Below are 20,433 nucleotides of genomic sequence, written 5' to 3' on the forward strand. Positions count from 1 at the left end.
TAGCCTCTGCCTGAAGCTACCCAGCAGTAGCTACAGGGAGATTTGCAGATTCCTCTTCTTTGTTTGGGGTTTGGAGGTGCCCAGATGAGGCCCAGCTGGGAGGCAGTTAAAGAGCTGCAAGAAGACAACTGAGTATACGAGCTGATGCACTCGGCACAATTCCTTGAAAAGACCTGGGGAGAGTTACACAATTTAAGGAGGAACCCAAGGAAAAGCCTGGCCTCGGCTCTTTAAATATTTCTGGGCGGGTGAGCGCCGCTTCGTTTCTCTTGCGAAGTGGAGTCACTGGCTCGTGACCTCCATGGAGGAAGCTGGCCTTCGACAGAAAGAAAAGGCGCCCCTCGGTTTATCATCCTCTTTCTCCAATCAGTGCTTTCTTGGCTCGCGCCCGTGCGGGTGTGTGGGGCGTGTGGGGCTGTCATTCAGAGGCACGGATCCCAGGGTGGCCGGAGCCGCCTGGCCTTTCTCCACCTCATTTCCCTGCTCTTCTCCGTCTGCCAAGTAATTTACTGCCTGGCTGCCTGGCTGTGGGCACCGCCTGAGTCTCTTTCTCATTTAACTTTTACTCCTTTTATCCTCTGTCCCTCTCTACAACCCCTTCCCCCACGGCCAGGAAAGGTCTCGGGATGCAACCCTGGGGGCACTTTGGCTGTCTGGGGGACCCGGGCTGATGTCCCGCCAACCTTCGGGCACTCAGTCCCTGGCTGTCCTCTGCACTCCATCCCCTGCCATCTGCCTCAGCCCCTGGCGGCCTTGGGAACCACCCTTCCAACAGCAGCTTCTGAGCCTGCAGCTCTGCTCCTGGACTCCTGTGCCACAGCCGCACCTTGGCAGGCAGCATGCCGCATCCAGCAGTCCCAAAGGCATCTGCCTGCAGGGCGGGACCTCAGACCCGGGGCGGGGTTCCAGACCCGGGGCGGGGCCTCAGACCCGGGGGCGGGGCTTGGCAAGGAAGGAGGCACAGGTTCTGCTGTGTGGAGCAGATAAGAAACGAATACCTCGGTGCATCAGCAGCTGATGAGTGCCTCGAAGGGATGCAGGGCCACGGGGTCAGGGTGTGGGTGGGCTGGAGGTTTGCAGTTTTAAACAGGATGGTCAGGAAAGGTGGCCTCCCCGAGGGGACATCTGAGCTGAGGCTGGAAGGAGGTAAGGGAGGGAGCCACGCGGACACCTAAGGTCAGGACATCCCAGGTGGACACTACAGCCTCCTGGTTCTCTGCCTCTGTGTACACCTCTTGGTCTTCTCTTTCCCTCCCGTCTCTAATATGTGGCTCTTCCAGATGGGACCCTTGACCCCTCCAGAAGAGAGGTCACAGCTGATGGCCCATTGGCTGAATCTTACCTGGAGACCTTTCTCTTAATAGATACCAGAGTCAACTTGAACCATTAGGCAGATGTGACATAAAGATGCAGACTCACGGGCAATGCTGGGCTGGAAGGACAGGTCGTCAGCTCTAAACTCATCCGGCCCCCACACTCCCAGGGGTTTACACCTCTGCTTGTGGCTGGCCAGCCACGGGGTGGCCAAGGTGCCCGCAGACTTCTCCTGGCCATTTCAGCCGTGTTGGAGGTGCCACCTGTTCCTGGCAAGGGGAATACTGTCTCGCCACGTTTCTAAACCCACGTGTCTCTAAACCCAGACAGTATTTCTAACTGCCCCCAGCCCCAGCCTCCTCCCACGTCCCTTCTGGGCTCTCCTTTCCTGCCCAGAGTGCCCAGGCACTTAGTAGGCACCTGCTAAACACCCGACTAATGGATGCACGTGAGGGAGAGGGACTTGTGTTGCTGGTTCACCCTTGGCTTCTGAGGGACCTGCTTGGTCTTAACAGCTGCAGTGAGATCCCAAGTCACCGACCGCATTACAGGTGCCGGGGGCCGCCCCTGACTCAGGGCTCTGACTGCCGTTCAGGTGGAGGAATGTGCAACTTGGGTCACATCTGGAACTTGGCCACATGTGCAACTCAGCCTAAAGGATGTCAAAGAAAAGATGGGCTATCACATCTGAGTGCTGGCTCTCAGACACCCACATCACTAACTTTCTGGTGGGGGATGAAGTCCAGATAGAGTGTCTGTGTGGCCTTGTCAAGGACTCTCACTGACGCGGAGAATTCTTTCCAGGTCAAAGCAAAGGGTAGACTTCAAGTTGGCTTCAGGAATCGGGTTTTTATTGTTATTCTTCACCTGAGGTTATTTTTTCCATTGATTTTTACAGTGGAAGGGAGGGAGGGGGGAGAGAGAGAGAGAGAGAGAGAGATTGGTTGCCTCCCAGATGTGCCCTGATAAGGGCCAGGAATAGAACCTGAAATCCAGGTAGTCGCCCTTTCCCAGGAACTGGACCTGAGACCCTTCAGTGTGTGGCCGGTACTCTAACCACTGAACACGTGGGCATGGCCAGGTATTACTTTCTGATTAGCGCCCCTTACACGGGCGACCATCTCAACTCCAAAATCACACCTGTTGGCGACCTTTTCCGCCGTAGCTCCTCTTCCCGGTTGAGGAGATGCTGTGGTCTAATCCATTTCAAGGTTTCTGAACAAACAGCCATAACTATTTAAGCCTCTGCTTTGCCTATTAAGGGAAATGCCATCTAAGATAATTATTTTTCCTCCACCTGACAGGACGATTTACACAGAGGACAGGAGAATGTTAACCTGTGACCCAATTCAGAAACCTCGACCCTAGATGGTCTTTCTCCACCCCACAATGACCCCTGGGGGCCCTTAGGAGGAAAACACTGGCCGAAGGGGAAACAACCTCCAGCCACTATTGATTGAGCTCCCAGAGCAGCACCGCTCGGTTCTCAATGAAGGCTGACTGGAACCTAAACCTATCTCGGGTCCTGCTCGTCCGCACGGGGCTCCCCGCCCCTAAGCTGTAAGCACTCTGAGGTCAGGCCCTCGTCTGATATCGCCCTGCACCCTGGTGGCACCGCTCGCCCAGGAAAGCATGCGCAGTGCTCTCTGAACACGTGACTCCCTGCGGTGTGAGCAGCATTTAGTGTGGTGGGCGTGCAAAGGTCTGGAGGCGGTCCAGGGGTGGACGCCGGACTCCAGCATCTCCTAGTAAGGTGGCCTCAGACCATTCCTGACCCTGCAGGCGCCTGCCCTGCAACCGGGGCCTGATGTTGCGTCCCTTACAGGGCTGGGTGTGGGATTGGAGGGAGAGTACGTAAGGTGTCTGGCACGTAGTAGACACTCGATGAACAGAGGGCTTTCTTTGTTCTTGCTTGTGCAGTGAGTATAAGGAGAGGAACGAGGCTTGCGGACACGGAGGGTACTGGGGCCAGCCCATGCTATCTTCCAGGGATTGCGAGGCCCAAAGTTGGTTTTCTTAGCATCCACCTCTGAGGACGTGTTCCCAGCATCCCTCTCTCTGAGGACACATTCCCAGCATCCCTCTCTCTCTAGGGCAGTGATGGCAAACCTATGACGCGTGTCAGAGATGACACGCAAACTCATTTTTTTGGTTGCTGTTTCTTTGTTAAATGGCATTTAAATATATCAAATAAATATCAAAAATATAAGTCTTTGTTTTACTATGGTTGCAGATATCAAAAAATTTCTATATGTGACACGGCACCAGAGTTAAGTTAGGGTTTTTCAAAATGCTGACACGCCGAGCTCAAAAGGTTCGCCATCACTGTTCTAGGGCGTGTTCCCAGTATCCCTCTCTCTGCCAGGTGTCCTCAGGATCCCTCCGTCTGAAAGCTTGTTCCAAGGTTCCTAGCATGACATGGCCTGGGGGTGGGGTGAGGGGTATTTCTACTGTAAGATCTTGCTATTCATGTTTGAAAATAGGGCTATTTAAGCTCATGTTATGCCTGGGGATACTAATGTGTGAGCTCTTTTGGGAGAAAAATCCCAACAAATTACTCATCAAGATAACATAATGCCTTTGCCCATGTAATTCAGAGTTTAAGTTTCTAAAAATATAGTCTAACTCTACGTTTCCACATGCTCTAGGAGTATAACCAACAAAAAGCTCTTAACAAAGGGATATGCATCAGTTTTCCTTCCGGAATAATGGCCACTCCTGGGGGTTGACTAGGTGCCAAGCACTGTGTTAGGCACTTGAGTCCTGACAGCAATGCTGCTTGGAACTTATCATTCTCCCAGCTCACCCTGCGGAAACGGGTTCCGAGAGGGCAAGGAGCTGGCCCGAGGTCCCACAGCCTGTACATAAGAGTCAGGACAGAAGCTCCCCGGGGTCCGACTTCTACGCTCATGTCACTCCCACTGTCCCGACTGCCTCCGAGAGAAATACCGGGGACGATATGTTGACTAAATACCATAAAGCCGTCACCAGCTGCCATGGAAAGCCGAGGGCTGGCCTGACTCTGAACCAACCCCCTTGCAGCTGCAGGAGCTCGCCGGGAGGCGACGGTCCGTCCGCCCGCGGGCTGTGTGTGGGCAGAGCTGGCTGCACGGCGCCTGGGTACAGCCCAGGAAGAAAAGCACTCCACACGCAGCATCACCAAGACAAAGCAGCGCGGCCTCGGCTGTCAGCACACAGACCTCAGAGCCACTCTGCTCAGAGCCACATGGTGCGTTCGTCCCAGAATAAACACGTGGTCAATGCCCACGGGCCCTTTAAGCACTAATCACTCCGATTTCGCGAAAAAGCCAGGGCCAGAACCACCATCTGACCCAGTTTTCCCACGAAGAACATCCTGACAAGCCAGAGCCCTTCTTCCCTGCCCAGCTTCTTAGGTTGTTTGGACCATGACCGCGAAGTACATTTTACCGTGCAACTGGCTTACCCGTGCACATGGGAGAGCAAAAATCCAGAAAACAAGGCGTGCACCGACTAGGTGGCACGAGCATGCGTGTCTCTACTTCCTGTTTCGCTGTGTAGTGCGTTCTGCCGTCACAGGCCCACAGTGACTCGAGGACGGCTCCGCACCCCAGGAGGGAGCAGTGGCGGCAGTGTGAGGGCGCTGGTCTAGGGAAACAGGAGAATGGGGGTCCCTACCTCCGGGGCGATGTAGTCTGGGGTCCCACAGAAGGTCCTGGTCGTGACGCCGTCCATCATGTGCTCCTTGCACATCCCGAAGTCGGCGATCTTGATGTGCCCCTCCGAGTCCAGCATGACGTTGTCTAACTTCAGGTCCCTGCGGGGAAGGGCACAGCGTCGGCGCCCGGCCCACCACGTGGGGAGCACGGCTCGCTCTGCAGCTACTGAGGCACATCTCTGACGAGCTGCCGCCTCAGCGGCACATGAACTACAAGTACCAGGGGGGTCGGGACCAGAAACGACTGTTTTTTCATCTCCAGAGCCTAATACATACAGTGCCCAGGACACAGGAAGTTCGTAATGGATGGGTGTTAAATGAACGACTAAATGGCTGAACTAGTGAGTCCCCAACCATTGGCTGCACAAGGGAATCACCAGAGATTCTGAGTTAGCAGATCTGGGACAGGCCAGTCGTCCGATTTAGTTGCATCCCACGCAGAGGGGTCTGACCCAGGTGTGCAGACCACAGGTACAGCACCACCCACGGGTCCCACATGTGTCCCCTCTCCTGCCTCGGACCTCCCTCCCGCATCCAAGGCAGAGGGGGGGCGGTCGGTGGAAAGAAAAGCATGTTTTCTTGTGGGAAGCAGAAAGGAGACGGATAAGTGAGGTCCTGAGGTCAGAAGGTGGTTCCGATCGCCCGGAGGGTCCCAGCCGGGGTCTGTTGCCTGGGGGGTCATGGACTCCACGTCTTAAGTCCCCATCCCAGAATTACACGCCCACAGAGACCCAGGGGTCCAGCCCAATGCTCAACTGCACGGAGGGTGGGGGAGTTTCGCCACGCACCTATAAATGATTCCTCGTTTATGAAGGAAGAACAGTCCAATGGAAATCTCTGCTGCATAGAATCTGCGAGAGAAAAAGCTGGTCAGGCTCCTCCGGACTCCTGGAGACTTGGTCCCTGTCCCACCCAGTCCAGGCGCCGGGGAAGTGAGATTGTCAGAGATTAGCATCGCCCCACGCCTGCTCTTCCAGCCCCCGCCCCTCCCTCTGCCGTTCATCACTCCAACTGCCCCTACAGATGACACAGCTAATAACACCGACGAGATGGGTTTAGGTCCTGCCCAGAAACAAGCACTTTTCGTCCGGGGCAGGGGGACAGGTAACTTATAAGAGAATTTCCTACTACAATCTTTGTTCAAAAAAATTTTTTTATAAATATTTTTTATTTATTTCAGAGAGGGAGAGAGAGAGAGAGAAACATCAATGATGAAAGAGAATCGTGGATCGGCTGCTTCCTGCACACCCTACTCTGAAGATTGAGCTAGCAACTGGGCATGCGCCCTGCCCGGGAATCGAACCCTGACCTCCCGGTTCCTGGGTTAACATTCAACCACTGAGCCACATGGGCTGGGCCCTAATACAATCTCTTAAAGAGTGGCTGTTAGTCCGGCTGATATGACTTAGTGGTTGAGTGGCAACCCATGAACCAGGAGGTCAGGGTTTTGATTCCATTCAGGGCACACGCCTGGGTTGTGGGCTCAATCCCCAGTAGGGGGCGTGCAGGAGGCAGCTGACCCATGATTCTCTCTCATCATTGATGGTTCTCTCTTTCCCTCTCCCTTCCTTTCTCTGAAACCAGTCAATATATATTTTTTAAAAGAGTGGCTGTTAGACTGCTCTTTGCCAGAGCCGATGGGGACTGCGGCAGAGCCGATTTCCACGTTCCTCCTCGTGAACAGAATACATCCGTGTTAAACACACGGTTATTCCTGGAAGACGAAGCGGAGTGTGTGGTGAGCTCCTGAGCTGGATTCCTCACCGCCACCTCCACCCCGAGCGCGGGGGTAAGTGGGACACACGCCGACTCATGCCCGAGTTCACTCTTCTAAATAATTCATAATAGAAAGCAGCGGCTGCCGTCACTTCAGAGTCATTCGTAGGTGCATGTCTAACACGCAGGATAAACGCTGAGAGATGTTTTAAATTGGTATCGTATTCAGGAAGCTCTGAAGTCTGAGGAGCCACAGAACTGCCTGTGCGCACATCGACCCAGGAGGCCTAGGTGAGCACAGATGTCGGCGTGAGCCGAGAAAACCCGACCACAAGGACCAAACCCCTCACCGGTGTATGTGTGTGTGTGTGTGTGTGTGTGTGTGTGTGTGTATGGGGAGGGGGCTGGTGGGAGAGGGGAGAGATCGGAGAGAAATAAGAGATGGATTATAGGCGGCTTGGACAATATTTTTCGGGCTTTTCTATCTTTTTAAAAATAAAACCTTCCTGGCAACACAAATACAATGAAAGGGGACTGGCCCTTTCTGGCACTTTATAACACAGGTGGCTACTCCGCGCCATGCTCTGTAGCTCTGCTTCACTCGGCAGTCCGAGCACGCCAAGACTTTCTGACGGACAACACGAGCGAGGGGGTAAGGGCAGGCGTTCCTGAAAACGGAGGAGAATGAAACCCGCCTCCACGTTTTCTACGCTTGCTAGCGGACTTCCCCAGCGGCCTGCGCCACCTCCCCCGGGGCAGGCCCTGCACACAGACCAGCATCCCCGACTCGACTCTCCCATGAATGTCAGCCAGAGTCCCATGAACACGTGCAGACGGGACCCCTCGGGACACACGCCACCGGGGTCCCCGTGGAGGGGAAGGAAGTGCTGTGTCAGCTTTGCTCCCTGTGCTGCCTGGGGCTTCCCGGCCTGAGAAGGGGGATGGCTTCTCAGGCACCCACGCCTGCCCTCTGGACGGAAGACTCTCCATCTTGCCCTGGAGCCGGTCTCTCTCCCACGTGGCTGATGCCCATCCCGGCATCCAAGGCGTGTCCCAATGAAACCTTCCAAACGGGGCTCCCGATTCTCCCCCCCAACCCCCTCCTCCTGGCGGGCTGCCCCCCCCCTAAAATGGGGCGTCACATGAAGAGGCTTCTCTCTGCTCACCCGCACAGTCGCCACGTCTGGTTCTCTTCCTCCAGAGACTTCTCAAACACACGAGTCCCTCCCTTTGTTCTCTGCTCTCCATAGAGTTCACCAGCCACACCGCCCTCCCATCTCCCCCTCCTCGTGGCCACACCTACCTTCCCATCCCCCGGCCTGGCACCCACTGGGAGTGTCACCTGAGTATCCCCTCCACTGCCCCTCCACATCCTGAGCCTCTGCGATGGGCAATCCCCAGGATGCTCTTCCCTCACCCCCTGCTTTTTGGGGGTTTGCATGGTGTCCTGGGCCACCTTTAACGTTATGGCAACGCGTTACAATTGTCGAGTGAGTCCCCCCACTCCGGCCAGAGGGTGAGCTCCCAGGGCAGGGGCCGCTCACGCCTTCACCGTCCCGCTGCCTGGGGCGTGGTGGGTGCGCATGACCACGAACGAGTCCAGTAACTGAGGGGCAGAGGGGCTGAGCCAACCAACAAGGGCGGACGGCACTTACAAGATGCACTTACAAGAAGCATGTAACCCTCTCCTTAGGACACACCGAGATGGACCCCGCCAATAAACCTTCCCCCCCCCCCCACCCCCAGAGGTGACAGCCCTCCCTCCCCTGAACTGGGCAGAGCCCACCGGCATCTCACCCAGCCAGGAGCTCCAGCTGGGGCTGCTGTGTGTCTAAACTAAGGGACTTAAAATACTCACACTGCTTGTGGCTCCTTAAATTTTCCTACTTGCTGGATGTGGTACATGAGGTCCCCGCCGTTGACATATTCCATGACGAAGTACAGCCGATCCTGAAGGCCAAGTGCGACAGGTGAGCTGAGCGGGGGAGGGCGCCCCTCATGCTTCCCAGACCGGCGTGGCTTTCTCTTAGGGAAGCGTGGGCCACGCTGACAGTCCGCTCAGGGCCGCCCTTCGACACGTCTCTTCCCAAGTGAAGAGTAAGTCACGGACCTACTGCGTGAGGGCCCTGGGGAGGTGGTCAGTACCTAACTCGGATGTCACGGCCCCTCTGGTCACATATGCTCCCTGTGACAGTCATGGCCTCAAATGGTCTACCCTTTGCTCCCACACACAGAACACTGCCCTAAGTTAGGGACGACTGAGGAATCCACAGGGGCCAATTATTTAGTTTCAACCAGTGTTTCTGCTCTGCACGAAGAGGCATGCGAGAGCAATGCAGTCATATGGTTAGCTGGGTGCTTCTGAACACAAACCCGGAGAGTCAGGTTGGGCGTATGCATGATAAATGCTCAACTACATTTACTGTGGGGGAGGAGACCGCACATGGAGGGGCGAATCAAAAGCGCTTTGGCATCCATAATATGCCCGCGTGGCTCTGATGTCCTCTCTTACTGGTATGCTAAGCGCTGGCCCCAGGAAGGCACACATCATAGAACCAAATAAATATGCATTCGTCTGAGGGCAGTGTGCTGGGACAGAGGGGAGACGGAGCCGGGGTCACAGGGACAGCATGCCCAGCTGACAGCTGGCCTCTGTTCCCTTCTAGAAAACATCGCCATTTCAGAGGTTATGAAACACTGAAGTGTTGCCCAGGGAAGGAGAAATGATGAAGCTGCTGCCACCAGGCAGGAAACGGCTCCGGGAGCTTCCTTCTCCAGCCTCGCCGTTATGAACTTTAATTTCATCTTTATTTCTCTGCTTTGTAGCGTTCTGGAGCTTAATCAGCGTAACCAGGGTTACAGGATCCGGGCTGGGATTCAAGACGCGGCTCTCTCTTCCTCGCACATTGTCTCTCTCTCCTCAGTGCTACTCGGATGCTGCTGGGAGCGGGGAGCTGCCCGCCCGGGCCCTAGCGCGAGGCGGGCACATGATGGCCGCGCCTGGCTCTGCACCCCACGTCTGATCTTGTGCGGCTGCGCTGCCATTGTGAGATTTTAAAATCCAAGAGCTTTAAGGGGGCGCCTCCCAGATTTTTAAAGGGAGACAGAAAACAAAGTCAATTTCTGGCTGAGGGAGTTGTAACCGCCACACAGTAATGTTACAGTGACCGATGATTGAGCCCGATCTTAGCGAGGAGAGTGGCTGAGCAGTGGGGATGCCGCACTGAGCAGTGGGGTTGCCACCTCTGAGTTCCGATTTCTTGCAGGCCACCTGCAAGCACCACGCCAGGGCCCAGTCCCGCCACTAGCTGATTAGTGCTCCGGAATATTCTCTATCCTCTGCCTAGGACAGGGCTTAGCAAACTTTCTCCTTAAAGGGCCAGACAGTCAATACTGTAGGTTGTGTGCGTGTTTTGCCACTACCCAACTCTGCCTTCGTAGCAGAAAGGCGGCCACTGACGATGGTGACTGTCTGGGCCTGGTTGTGCACCAAGATACCTTCTCATGGCGCTGACACCTGAACTCCATCTACCTTTTACATGCCACGAAATGGAATTCTTATTGCTTCTTAAACCTTTCTTAGAGCTCATAGGCTGAACAGCACAGGCCAGATTGCCCACCCCTGCTGTGTGCACTGAAAAGGAACACACTCTTTTACAAAACCGAGCCTCCGAAAGTCCCCAGGCAACGCTTGCAGCTGGCTGGCTGGCCTGCTACCGAGCCAGCACTCTGAGTTATCTTATTGTTGCTCCATCTCGAAGTCCCAGCACATTGCCTGGCAGGAAGAAAACCTTTGATGCAAACGTTTGCTGAATTAAATGGAACGAATGCCAACTCTCTAAGTAGGGCACCCCACCAGGAGGGGACGCTCCGAACTGACCGCGGCACCAGGCGGAGGGGCTGTCCCCGGTCGCCTCTGCCGGGCGGAGAAGGCTCAGGGCTGAGCGGTCTCCAACCTTCTCTGCAAAGTAAGGTGGGTAGGACAGTGCGTGGGCTCGGGGCGGCCCGAGCGTGCCGGGTGCCGGGTCCTTACCACGGTCTGGAAGCAGGAGTGCAGCTGCGTCAGGAACGGGGGCTTGTCCAGCAGGGCCAGCACGCGCTTCTCCACCATGGTGCACTCCACGTCGTCGTCCTGGATCACCACGTCCTTCTTCAGGATTTTGATGGCGTAGAGCTCTTCTGTGCCCTTCCTGTCCGCCAGCATCACCTGAGAGCAGAGGAGGGGCCACCTGAGACCGGCTGGGGCAGGGGGCAGCCCGGTCGGTGAGACAGTGCGTGCACGATGGAAGCGTGTGACGTGAAAGCATTCATAAAGCTCCACTTGATGTGCAAACTATGAAACATCGCAGGTCACTGCCAATTAAATCCCTCCCGCACGCGGCCGTTTCTTTTAAGGCGGCCAGATTTGCACCCTGTGCAGGCTGTCGCCACACGATGGCGCTGTTGCGGCTGCTAATAGGAATACACGACATTATCAGCGTTGGGGTGGGACTGTGCATTTCTCTGGGAGCATCCTGAGGGCAAAAAAGGGACTGACTTTCATAAGCTTCTCATGAGCCAGGAACCAAGACAAAGAAGCAGGCAGGGCAGCAATGAGCTCCTGCATGTGGGGTGAGATTTGGGGCCAGAAAAGCCAAATGCGGACACACAGGCTGAAGACGCCCAGCTCGGCATCTCGTAATGATTCCATTCACTGACTACAAGTCAAGGCTTAATTTTCAGGCGTGAAAGCTATTCACTCGGCCAACACCGTGGAGCACCCACTCTGCTCCGAGCACCGAGATGCACGGTGCTGCACGGCGACCCTCGGTGGCTGTTCGGATGCAGCTGTTTGTAATGAAATGAGGTGGGAAGCACCTGAGACGCAGGGACAGGGAGCAGGGGAACCTGCAAGGCTGCTCCGGAAGCGCCAGGAGGAACGAGCAGACCCGGCCCGTGGGACCAAGGCCCGGCTGCGGCAGGGGCCGGGCCCTCCTTCTTACCTTCCCAAAACTCCCCTTCCCCAGCACCATGAGGAAATTGAAGTCGGTGAGCTTCACGCGGTCCAGGTTGTTGGAAAGTCTCCTGTCTGGCGAGGGGCCGTACGCTCTGTTCCCAGCGGGGCCAAGCTTGGCTTTCTGAACAACAAGCAGACAGGGACACACAGTCAGACATTCCTTCCCCGGGAAAAGGCAGACAGGAAACACTGTGACCAGGCTTGATGCCCTGGGGGGCGGGGGGAGGTGGGAGGCGGCGAGAAGGGGGGCGAGGGGCCTGAGGAGACATATCTATTCCCACTCACTGGCTGTACTCACGCGAAGGGCAACACTTGGAAAGTGCCCAGAAGCCGCCCTGACCTATGCAGAGACAACTCTCTGGTTAACCAAGAACCAAGTCAGGGGCTCTGCCCAGGGCAGGCTGGGTCTCACCCCGGGATACAGACGTAACGGCTGGGGAAGGGGGGGCTTCCCACAGTTACCATGCGAGGAAAGGAATAAACTGCGCTGATCTTTTCCTTATTGGTAGATTTTCCAACAGAAGGCTCCCCTGCAGAAGGAAACCGTGCCCCTGACAAAAGGGAGACCACGTCCCCTGGAGAGGAACCTCCGTGGCAAGCTGTGGGGACGATGTACTGCTCCTTTAAGAGGCACAGTAACACCCGGTGGGTGGGCTCAGTGGTTGAGCATCCACACATAAACCAAGAGGTCACTGTTCGATTCCCAGCTACATGGGTTACATGCTCGGGTTGCGGGCTCGATCCCTGGTGGGGGGCCAGCAGGAGGCAGCCAATCGATGATTCTCTCTCATCATCGATGCTTCTATCTCTCTCTCCCTCTCTCTTCCCCTCTGAAATAAAAATATATTTTATAAAAACAAAACAAAACTGGTCTATATAGGGATCAAAGCTCGTGGCCTGGATGCATGCTCGGAGGGGCTGAGCAGCCCAGTTAAGCAGAGATATTAAAACACGGGGGGGGGGCGGGGGGGGGGAGGGTAGAAAAAAACAACAAAACGGGCCCTACTTTTCTGCTTTAAGGTCAAAAGCATTGAGTACAGCTGAACTCAACCCTGCTGGCAGCGCACGTGGGAGGTGGGACTTAGGGGCCACAGGGAACACGGATGCTCTGTAACCACAGAACCTGAGCTGCCATGACACATAGACCGGCCTCCCCTCCTGTGCTGCTGTTTCTGTAACGCACATCAGGACAAGTGAACCGGACAGCACCCGCCCTCCCACCCCACCCGATTCTCGGAGGTGGGGTGGAGGCGTGCGGGTGCGTTTAAAGCCCATGTTTGGATCGCGAGAGGCTCTGCAGCTCACTGTGGGGGACTTTTCAAATTAAACGTGAGCGGTGGATGTGCCAAACTACAACGCCGGGTCGCTACGAGGGGTCGGATCGCGGGGGATGTTCGTTTTCTACTCAGTTGGAACATTTGTAACTGATGAGATGGGACTGTCTGTCTGACAGTAATGGCAATTCCAAATGGTTTCACTTAATACCATAGCTACTCTGCAACGCTGGGGTTTTGCATAATGACGATGTATTATCTGCGGGATGTGGGAAGACAGAATGAAGACCAGGGGAAAGTGTGGAGTCCTAAGTCACCAGCCGCTGAGATGACAGCGCCCAAGAGAAAGAACTCTTCAGTAGGAACCTAACCCCAAAGATTCATTACCGTGAGAATGCAGAGACGAAGAATTCCAGGTCTCCCAGGGGTCCATCCTATGACCACAGAGCCTTCGGGTGACCCTCCAAAGAATGCTGGACAGTTCAACTCCATTCCACTATCCCTGCGTCCGTTCCAACCTATTCTGAGAATGTCTCCGGCAATGCTGTGTCCTCTTGCCTAACAGAAAACACGGCTTGGAAGAAGGTATTGATCGAAGATGTCTGAAAAGTGTAGACCGAGGGACCGGGAACAATGGAAGCTTCTTTCTAAGATCCCGAGGGTGGACGGCCAACGGCGACCAACCAAGGAGCAGATGAATACTGTGTGTTTCTTCTAAACTTTTCTCCCTACGATGAAAATGCTCTGTGTTCAGGGCTCATCCCAAGAGCCCTAGCAATAGGAGGCGGATGGCGTTTCGGTGCCGCTCCATGGGTAACAGAAACGGCGATGCCATGGACAACCGGGACCTCAGCACAGCGCCTTACATCTAAGGTAGCCGTTCACCTGCAGCCACGGCAGCGTTAGCTCAGGGAAGTCACGTGGCTCCTGGAGCCGACAACCCAAAGGACTAACAAGGTGTTTCAGTGACTCCGTTAATGGAGTGCAGCCGCGCCTGTGTCTCTAACCAGCCATGAGTCCCGGAGCCTGTTACCTCCTGCTCGGCCACCAGGCAACGGATTCAGATTCTGCTCCTTTATGGCCATCCTGGGCTCCTGGGGAGCACGCCTGGGTGCATAAAATGCCTGCTGGTCGCTGGCTAAGGTTTCATCTCCTGGAACACACCGAGCCTGCTCGTCGCCGAGGGCCTTCGCACTCCGTGCTTCCTCGGACCCGTGCAGGCCCAGGGCGTGCTCCCATCTCGGCTCGGGTGACGCTTCGAGCCTGAGCTTCCCCACCCGCCCCAGTCAGCACGGCACCCTGTCCCCCCTCACGCTCTCCTCACGACCCGTTACATATTTCCCTTTCTCCCCACACCGGGAGGCACGCAGGGTCCTCATCTGCGCTGTGCACGGATGTGGCGCCGGCGCCCAGCAGAGCGCCTGGGGCAGGGCCCTCAAACACTTTTAGAGCAAGTGGGTGAAGGGACACAGCAGAAGGCAGTCCCTTTTCATAGAAAGCGTTTTGAAAGGAAGAATGGTTGCCCTTATGTAATTTCTACCACGACGCTGCTTTTCGTTATACGTAATAGATGCTCATTTTAGAAAACCTAACAGGCACGGATGAGGAAAAAGAGAAGACAGTTTTAAATAGCCATCATTTTATCACCCAGAGATCATCATCGTTACCATGTTGGTGGATATTCTTCTTCTCATTCTCGTTTTCATGTTTCCTTCTCTGACATATATAGGATAGTTATGTTGTGTGTGGCCCCTTTTCCCCTTCAGGCGACGTGGGCTTCTTCTGTATGAGCACTCTCGTGACTGCACATGCCCCGCTGTGGGCTCCCTGCGGCTCACGGAACCAGTCCCCTCCTGTTGGACAGCTCGCTTGTCCCCGGTTTTCCTGTTTTCGATCACTGTTGCCGATGAACATGGACACCCTTGTCTCCCTGCACACCCCTGGTCTCCCCAGGACAGATTCCTGATGTGGAAACTCCGGGGCGAGAGGGGTCGGTGGTGCAAAGACTGGTGGACGAGGCCAGATCTCTTCTCCTGACCCTGCAGAGTCAAAGGGGGAAACCCCAAGGGTCGGCTTCACTCCTGAAGGCGGGACCTTGGTTCCTTTTGGGTCTCGTATCTAATCTCATGACTGGAAGTTCTAACAGGACTTCTCTTTCAGGTTGGGCGATCCAATCCACAGCTCTGACCTGGAGGCCCGGGGCCCGGGGCCAACGGTGGCAACACCTGTGTTTCCTCCTGGAGTGGGGTTCAAAGGTGACCAGCATTTCATAGGGGTGCATCCCTCATTCTCCCGCTGGCACCTGCTGGGGGAGGGAGGAGTTCCTCAGAACCAGACGGTCAGGGTAGGAGGGTCCTTGGGAAGGTCGGACCTGCCTTTGGTGCAGGTGGAGACACGGAGGACTAGAGAACTAGCTCCACTGCCTGCCACTGCACAGGGGCGTGGCCGTGCCGGGGGAGGAAGACCGGAACGCATGTCCTCTGTATCCGTCCTTGAAACAGGGCCGTGCATCTCCCTGCAGAGGACCGTGCCCCTGTGCGAAGAGCTGCTCCACCCGGGTGTCGTCTTTAACCCACAGCACAGGGTGAGGGAGCTTTTAGTATCTGACAGGAAGTTGGAGATGAGCTAAGCGAGGCCGCCCACTTCACAGAGGAGGAGACTGAGGCCAGGGGGGCTCAGTGATGTGTCTAAACCAGTCCTCCTCCCTGGGCTCCTGGCTAGAAGGTAGGTAAATATGAAAGGACAGGTAAGAAATTTTGGGGGTTTTGCAAACCAAGCACTGTCCCTGTTGTCCCACGCGAACGAATGAGTGAAGGAGCGTGTCTGTGTCCCAGTAAGACCTTAAATTACACAAACAGGCAGCAGCCAGAATTTGCCCGGCAGACTCCAATTTGCCTACCCCAGCCCTGGATCATGTGGTTCTCCAGTGTATTCATCCTCATTTGCAATTAGATTTAAGTAAAACTTCTGTATGTCATTGCTAACTTATCAGAACAGCCCCAATTAAGAACCTGAAATGCACTTGAATTAAATTACGACCCAGTCTGCTCATGAGGTGCGGTTTGCTGATGAGCCCTGGAAAAAGCTGCCTGCCGGCCACACAGCGCGGGGAGAGCAGCGCTTACTCAGTGGAGCAGGAATGGAAGGGAAACCACATTAAGTCATCTTCTTAATGAGAAAGAGTTTTATGGACACATCCATTTATGCCGTTGCCCCTGTGGAAACAAATTCACAGGAAGCCGGTGGGCCTCTGTTGTCATGGCAACTGAGCCACCCTCTGAGGAGGAAGGTGGGACCTGTGACATGTTGGTGCTTTGCCCGATGTGGAAATCAGAGTGCCTGGTTCTCTTGGACCGAGTATGATGCACCTCAACTTTCCAGCTGTGTTGTTTCCACCAGCCTCGTTTTCCCGTCGCCCGCAGAGCTGTCGGATGAACACTGACACACGCCCTAGGCTGGCGGATTGTCATTAACAGGCGGAAGCAGTGCGACCTGTCTCACCTGCTACATGGGTCCTAGGAAGCTGCCACCCTTAGTTCTGCCCAGCTGCTAAGAGTCCAGACTTACATGAGGATACAGAGACCAAAAACACCCTATTTCTAAGTTTTCCCATCTGCAAAAAGACGGCATTTTTTCCTACCAGGGAGCTGAGTGCACATTCGTCTGATGGCGCCTTAGAAAGGCCTGAGTGAGCACGTTACCGTCAGAGGATTCTTGGCACTTAATAGGTTTGGGATCCTATGTCCTTTCCCTGCGAGGAATGCTCCCCGCGGGAACCGACACTGCGCTGACTTGTGAACTGGCCGTGGCGGGATCAGAAGCCGCAGGAACGCATCACAGTCAACTGCCTTCCTGCCTGCCGACAGCGCTGCTCAGAAGGGGGCAGTTCTCCGCACGAAGGACGAAGGACGCAGAGTGGGTGTGAAATATGCCGGAATAGCCTGCGGGAGCCGCCCAGACCTAGGGGAACCCTGATGGCTGACCTTTTCAGCACCCCAGAACCACAGGACAATTGGGGGCCCGAGGTAATGCCACCTCCACATTCATCAAAAGTAAAGAGATGCGGGCACAAGTTCACCGCCATCCTGCGTGCAGGTTTCCACGGGACCTTTCACTTGCAAATCTTCACTGCCCTCTTGTGGCATTTGTTTGCTGAACAGATTGCATTTTGAGTGGGATCTTTCAGCAGAACTGTGCCTAAGGTGACCAGTCTGGCCCACAGGAGCCAAGTTCCCATAAATGCTGCAAAACGGCACAAACCACGCAGAGCTTCCATCTGCCCAGCGATCCCTTCACAGAGTCGGCTCAAACCTCTCACGTGGCAGCTGGGCCTTTGCAGGAAGCCCACGGGTGTGGCCTGATGCCACGGGTGTGTTTTAGGATCTCCAGGTGCTTTATTCCTAGAAAACAACCACCCCCCCGCAACCAGACACATCTCTGCCTTCTGAATCTAACCATGGCCGGGCCCAGGCTGTGCAGGTCACAGTACAAGAAGAGGGGAAGGGAGGCTCCGAGGTCTCCGGGGGCCCTGGAGGGGTCTGCGAGAGCCACGGGTTTATCTTTAAGGCAGAATCACAGAGCAATTTGAGAAATAATGAGAAATGATGATAGTCATATGAGGACAGAATTCAATAAAAAAGCCACCACCGGGGAAATTCAATTGGAGCTAAATGACCACGGAATGGCATCTCCTGAATTAAAAAGAAAGAAAAAAAGAGCCATAACTGGCAATAAAGCCCAGGTCCCTGGGGACGGTTCCAGACACTTCTCTCTGCTTGTCTGCAGCCTTCAGGAGAGGTGGGCAGGACTGGGCACCTAGCCGAAGAGGTGCCCACAGAGAAAGGTGATCCTCATATGTCTGCTTAATCACTCAAAGTAAGTTTTTTATAAATGTCTCTAATTGATGGCCGCCGGCGTTCTGAAAGCGGGGCCATGGCAATTACATTTAGCATAATCAAAATTTACATAATTGTTGATTTCATCCCATCTTCACTGAGTGTTTTGAAGCCACACCAGTTTTTTAAAATGAGGAGCCTAATTATAGCTCAAAGGGACACCTGCTTCCAGGCGGGTGGCAGCTGCACGGCTCTGGGCTGTTTCGGGGCCCCTGCGCCAGTGGGGTGACGGGGGAAGCTGGCGGGGTGGGAGGGGGGTCAACTGCTGAAGTCGCAGTCCATCAGACGTGGCTGGAACTCCGGTTGTGGTACGGTTGACTCGGCAGAGGCCTCAGTTTCCTCATCCGTAAAATGGACTGCAACTCCCTGCCTCCCCTGTGGGGAGCTTCTCCCCGCTACAGTGACGGGGGTGTAAGTGGAGCTCAGGAGCTGCTGCCAGGCTGGGCCATCAGAAGAGAGATTGCTCCTCAGGGAAGCGGGCAGCGAGGAAGCAAAGGGACAGTAGGTAGGACCTCGCACAGATGAGACTGGGAGGGAGTAGCCCTCCTGCCCTGGCAAGAGGTCCTAGTGTTTGCTGTAAGGGTGGGTCTCCAGGGCGGCAGGGGATCATTGAGGAGGAGCTTTGGGGTGGGGGAGGGGTTGGGTGGAGGGGAGGGGACAGGATGTTCCCTGCCTTGGAAGTGGATGGGGAGGATGTCAACAGGCAGAGGAAAAGCTAATGAAATTTAAAATAATTTAATTACTGTGCCCCCACGAGCACCCACACACTGCTAGGGCCTGGGGGAACTGGGGCACAGAAGGCACACCCCTAATAGGACATGAGGCCATGCCCTGGCCTGTGTGCTCAGTTGGTTGGGTGTCATCGTGTGCACCAGAAGGTTGCTGGTTCAGTCCCGGTCAGGGTACAGTCCCAGGTTTCAGGCTGGATACCTGGTAGGGGGTGTGCAGGAGGCAGCCAATCGATGTCTCTCTCTCTCTCTTTCTCTCAAAATCAATAAAGATGTTAAAAAAAAGAAAAGAAATAAAACCATGGCTGCCTCTCCTCCACACTGCCCCCCCGCCCCCAAGCCATCAGTTTTGTGCCAATCTGGCTGCCCACCCACACCATTGGCAAGAGTCAGGAAGACGTTTCTTTTCAGACGGACACCAGAGAGAAATGGTCCTTGGGGACCAGCCATGACTGCGTACTGAGCGGGACGAAGGGTGGGTGTCGAACCACAGGGAGCCGCGCCCCTCTCCCTTCTCCCTTCTCCCTTGTGCCGTTCACGTGCCCACACAGCTTCTCCCCCTCCACATGTGTTCCTTCTGCTTCTGGCCAGTCCGTGTGATGGAGTAATGGGGCATTTGGTTAATCAAGCAGCCGAGTCACCTGATCATGTTATACGTAGACGGCCATTATTCCATAAATGAGAATAAAACCAAACCCACTGACCATGAACACTATTTGTAACGAAATTAGTCTTTTCCTGATGATTTAGGAGGCTCTGCAGTATCTCAAAGTACCCGAGATGATGGTGAAACAGAAACTGCTCAGGCAGCTGGAGGACCAAACGCCAGGTAACCAGGTTTTGCTTTTCAGATTTACCTCTTTTTACCTTTCAACTTCTGTCTACAGTAACCCATCCTAACGCGATGACGTCACTTCCTCAGGGACCAATGAGAGACAAGTAAGTTGAAGGCATCCTAACAGAATTCCCTATGATCGGTCGTGGGATTAATATCCTACAAGTTCATTTTCTGGGAGAAAACTCGGAGAGAGAAGCTGATTTTCTGAACCCAAATTCCACAGCCTGAAAGGGCCACAACCTCCCTGAGCCTGGACAGAGCGAAGATCAGAGACAAACCAATGACGCGTTGTACGCGGGAGGCTCTGACTACTCAGACAGGACGCGGGTCATACTGTGGATCTCACATCCCTTGGAACAGGTGCGGATAGATCAGTGGTTCTCAACCTGCTGGCCTTTTAAATAAAGTTCCTCATGTTGTGACCCAACCATACAATTATTTTCGTTGCTACTTCATAACTGTAATGTTGCTACTGTTATGAATCGTAATGTAAATATCTGATATGCAGGATGGTCTTAGGCGACCCCTGTGAAAGGGTTGTTCGACCCCCAAAGGGGTCGTGACCCATAGGTTGAGAACCGCTGGGATAGATGGTCTTCCATTACGTCATGTAATTGTGGTCCTTTAAATCCATAATCACACATCTATTTATAATTTTTCTCAAAATAGGCCGTTTTATTCCAACCCCAAAGCTCTATTTTAGGCGAGATCTTAATCCATGTCGAGATTAAAGGGAACCAACAATAGCAATGAAAACATCCTTGTTGGCATCTTGCTGTTGGAAAGAACCTTAGGGGAAATGCCATCTGGCATTGCTCCGGCCCCTTTCTGACAGAAAGGCCCTAGCTTCTTGAATGCCTCCAGGTATAGAGGACCCTGGACTGGCTGAGATGCCCCGGGAGATGCTCGGCATGGCCTGGGCCTCACTTTGGGAGCCGGCGGTCTGAGTCCTCTGAGGCCTCGGTGGTCCGAGTC

General features: G+C 54.7%; 1 protein-coding gene across 4 annotated transcripts in view; it reads right to left on the reverse strand.

Annotated features, from left to right (window-relative positions):
* The window catches only part of PRKCA (protein kinase C alpha), a 286,668-nt gene that overhangs the window by 30,580 nt on the left and 235,655 nt on the right, over window positions 1-20,433 (reverse strand). For all 4 annotated transcript variants that reach the window (XM_059670054.1, XM_059670057.1, XM_059670056.1 and 1 more), the window contains 5 exons: window positions 11,710-11,844; window positions 10,761-10,934; window positions 8,586-8,677; window positions 5,800-5,862; window positions 4,972-5,110 (listed from right to left, as the gene is read on the reverse strand). In XM_059670054.1, the coding sequence (XP_059526037.1) occupies window positions 4,972-5,110; window positions 5,800-5,862; window positions 8,586-8,677; window positions 10,761-10,934; window positions 11,710-11,844 (603 nt within the window). The remainder of the gene's footprint in view (window positions 1-4,971; window positions 5,111-5,799; window positions 5,863-8,585; window positions 8,678-10,760; window positions 10,935-11,709; window positions 11,845-20,433) is intronic.

The sequence above is a fragment of the Myotis daubentonii genome, chromosome 16, assembly GCF_963259705.1.
Source record: "Myotis daubentonii chromosome 16, mMyoDau2.1, whole genome shotgun sequence".
In the NCBI taxonomy this organism is placed as follows: domain Eukaryota; kingdom Metazoa; phylum Chordata; class Mammalia; order Chiroptera; family Vespertilionidae; genus Myotis; species Myotis daubentonii.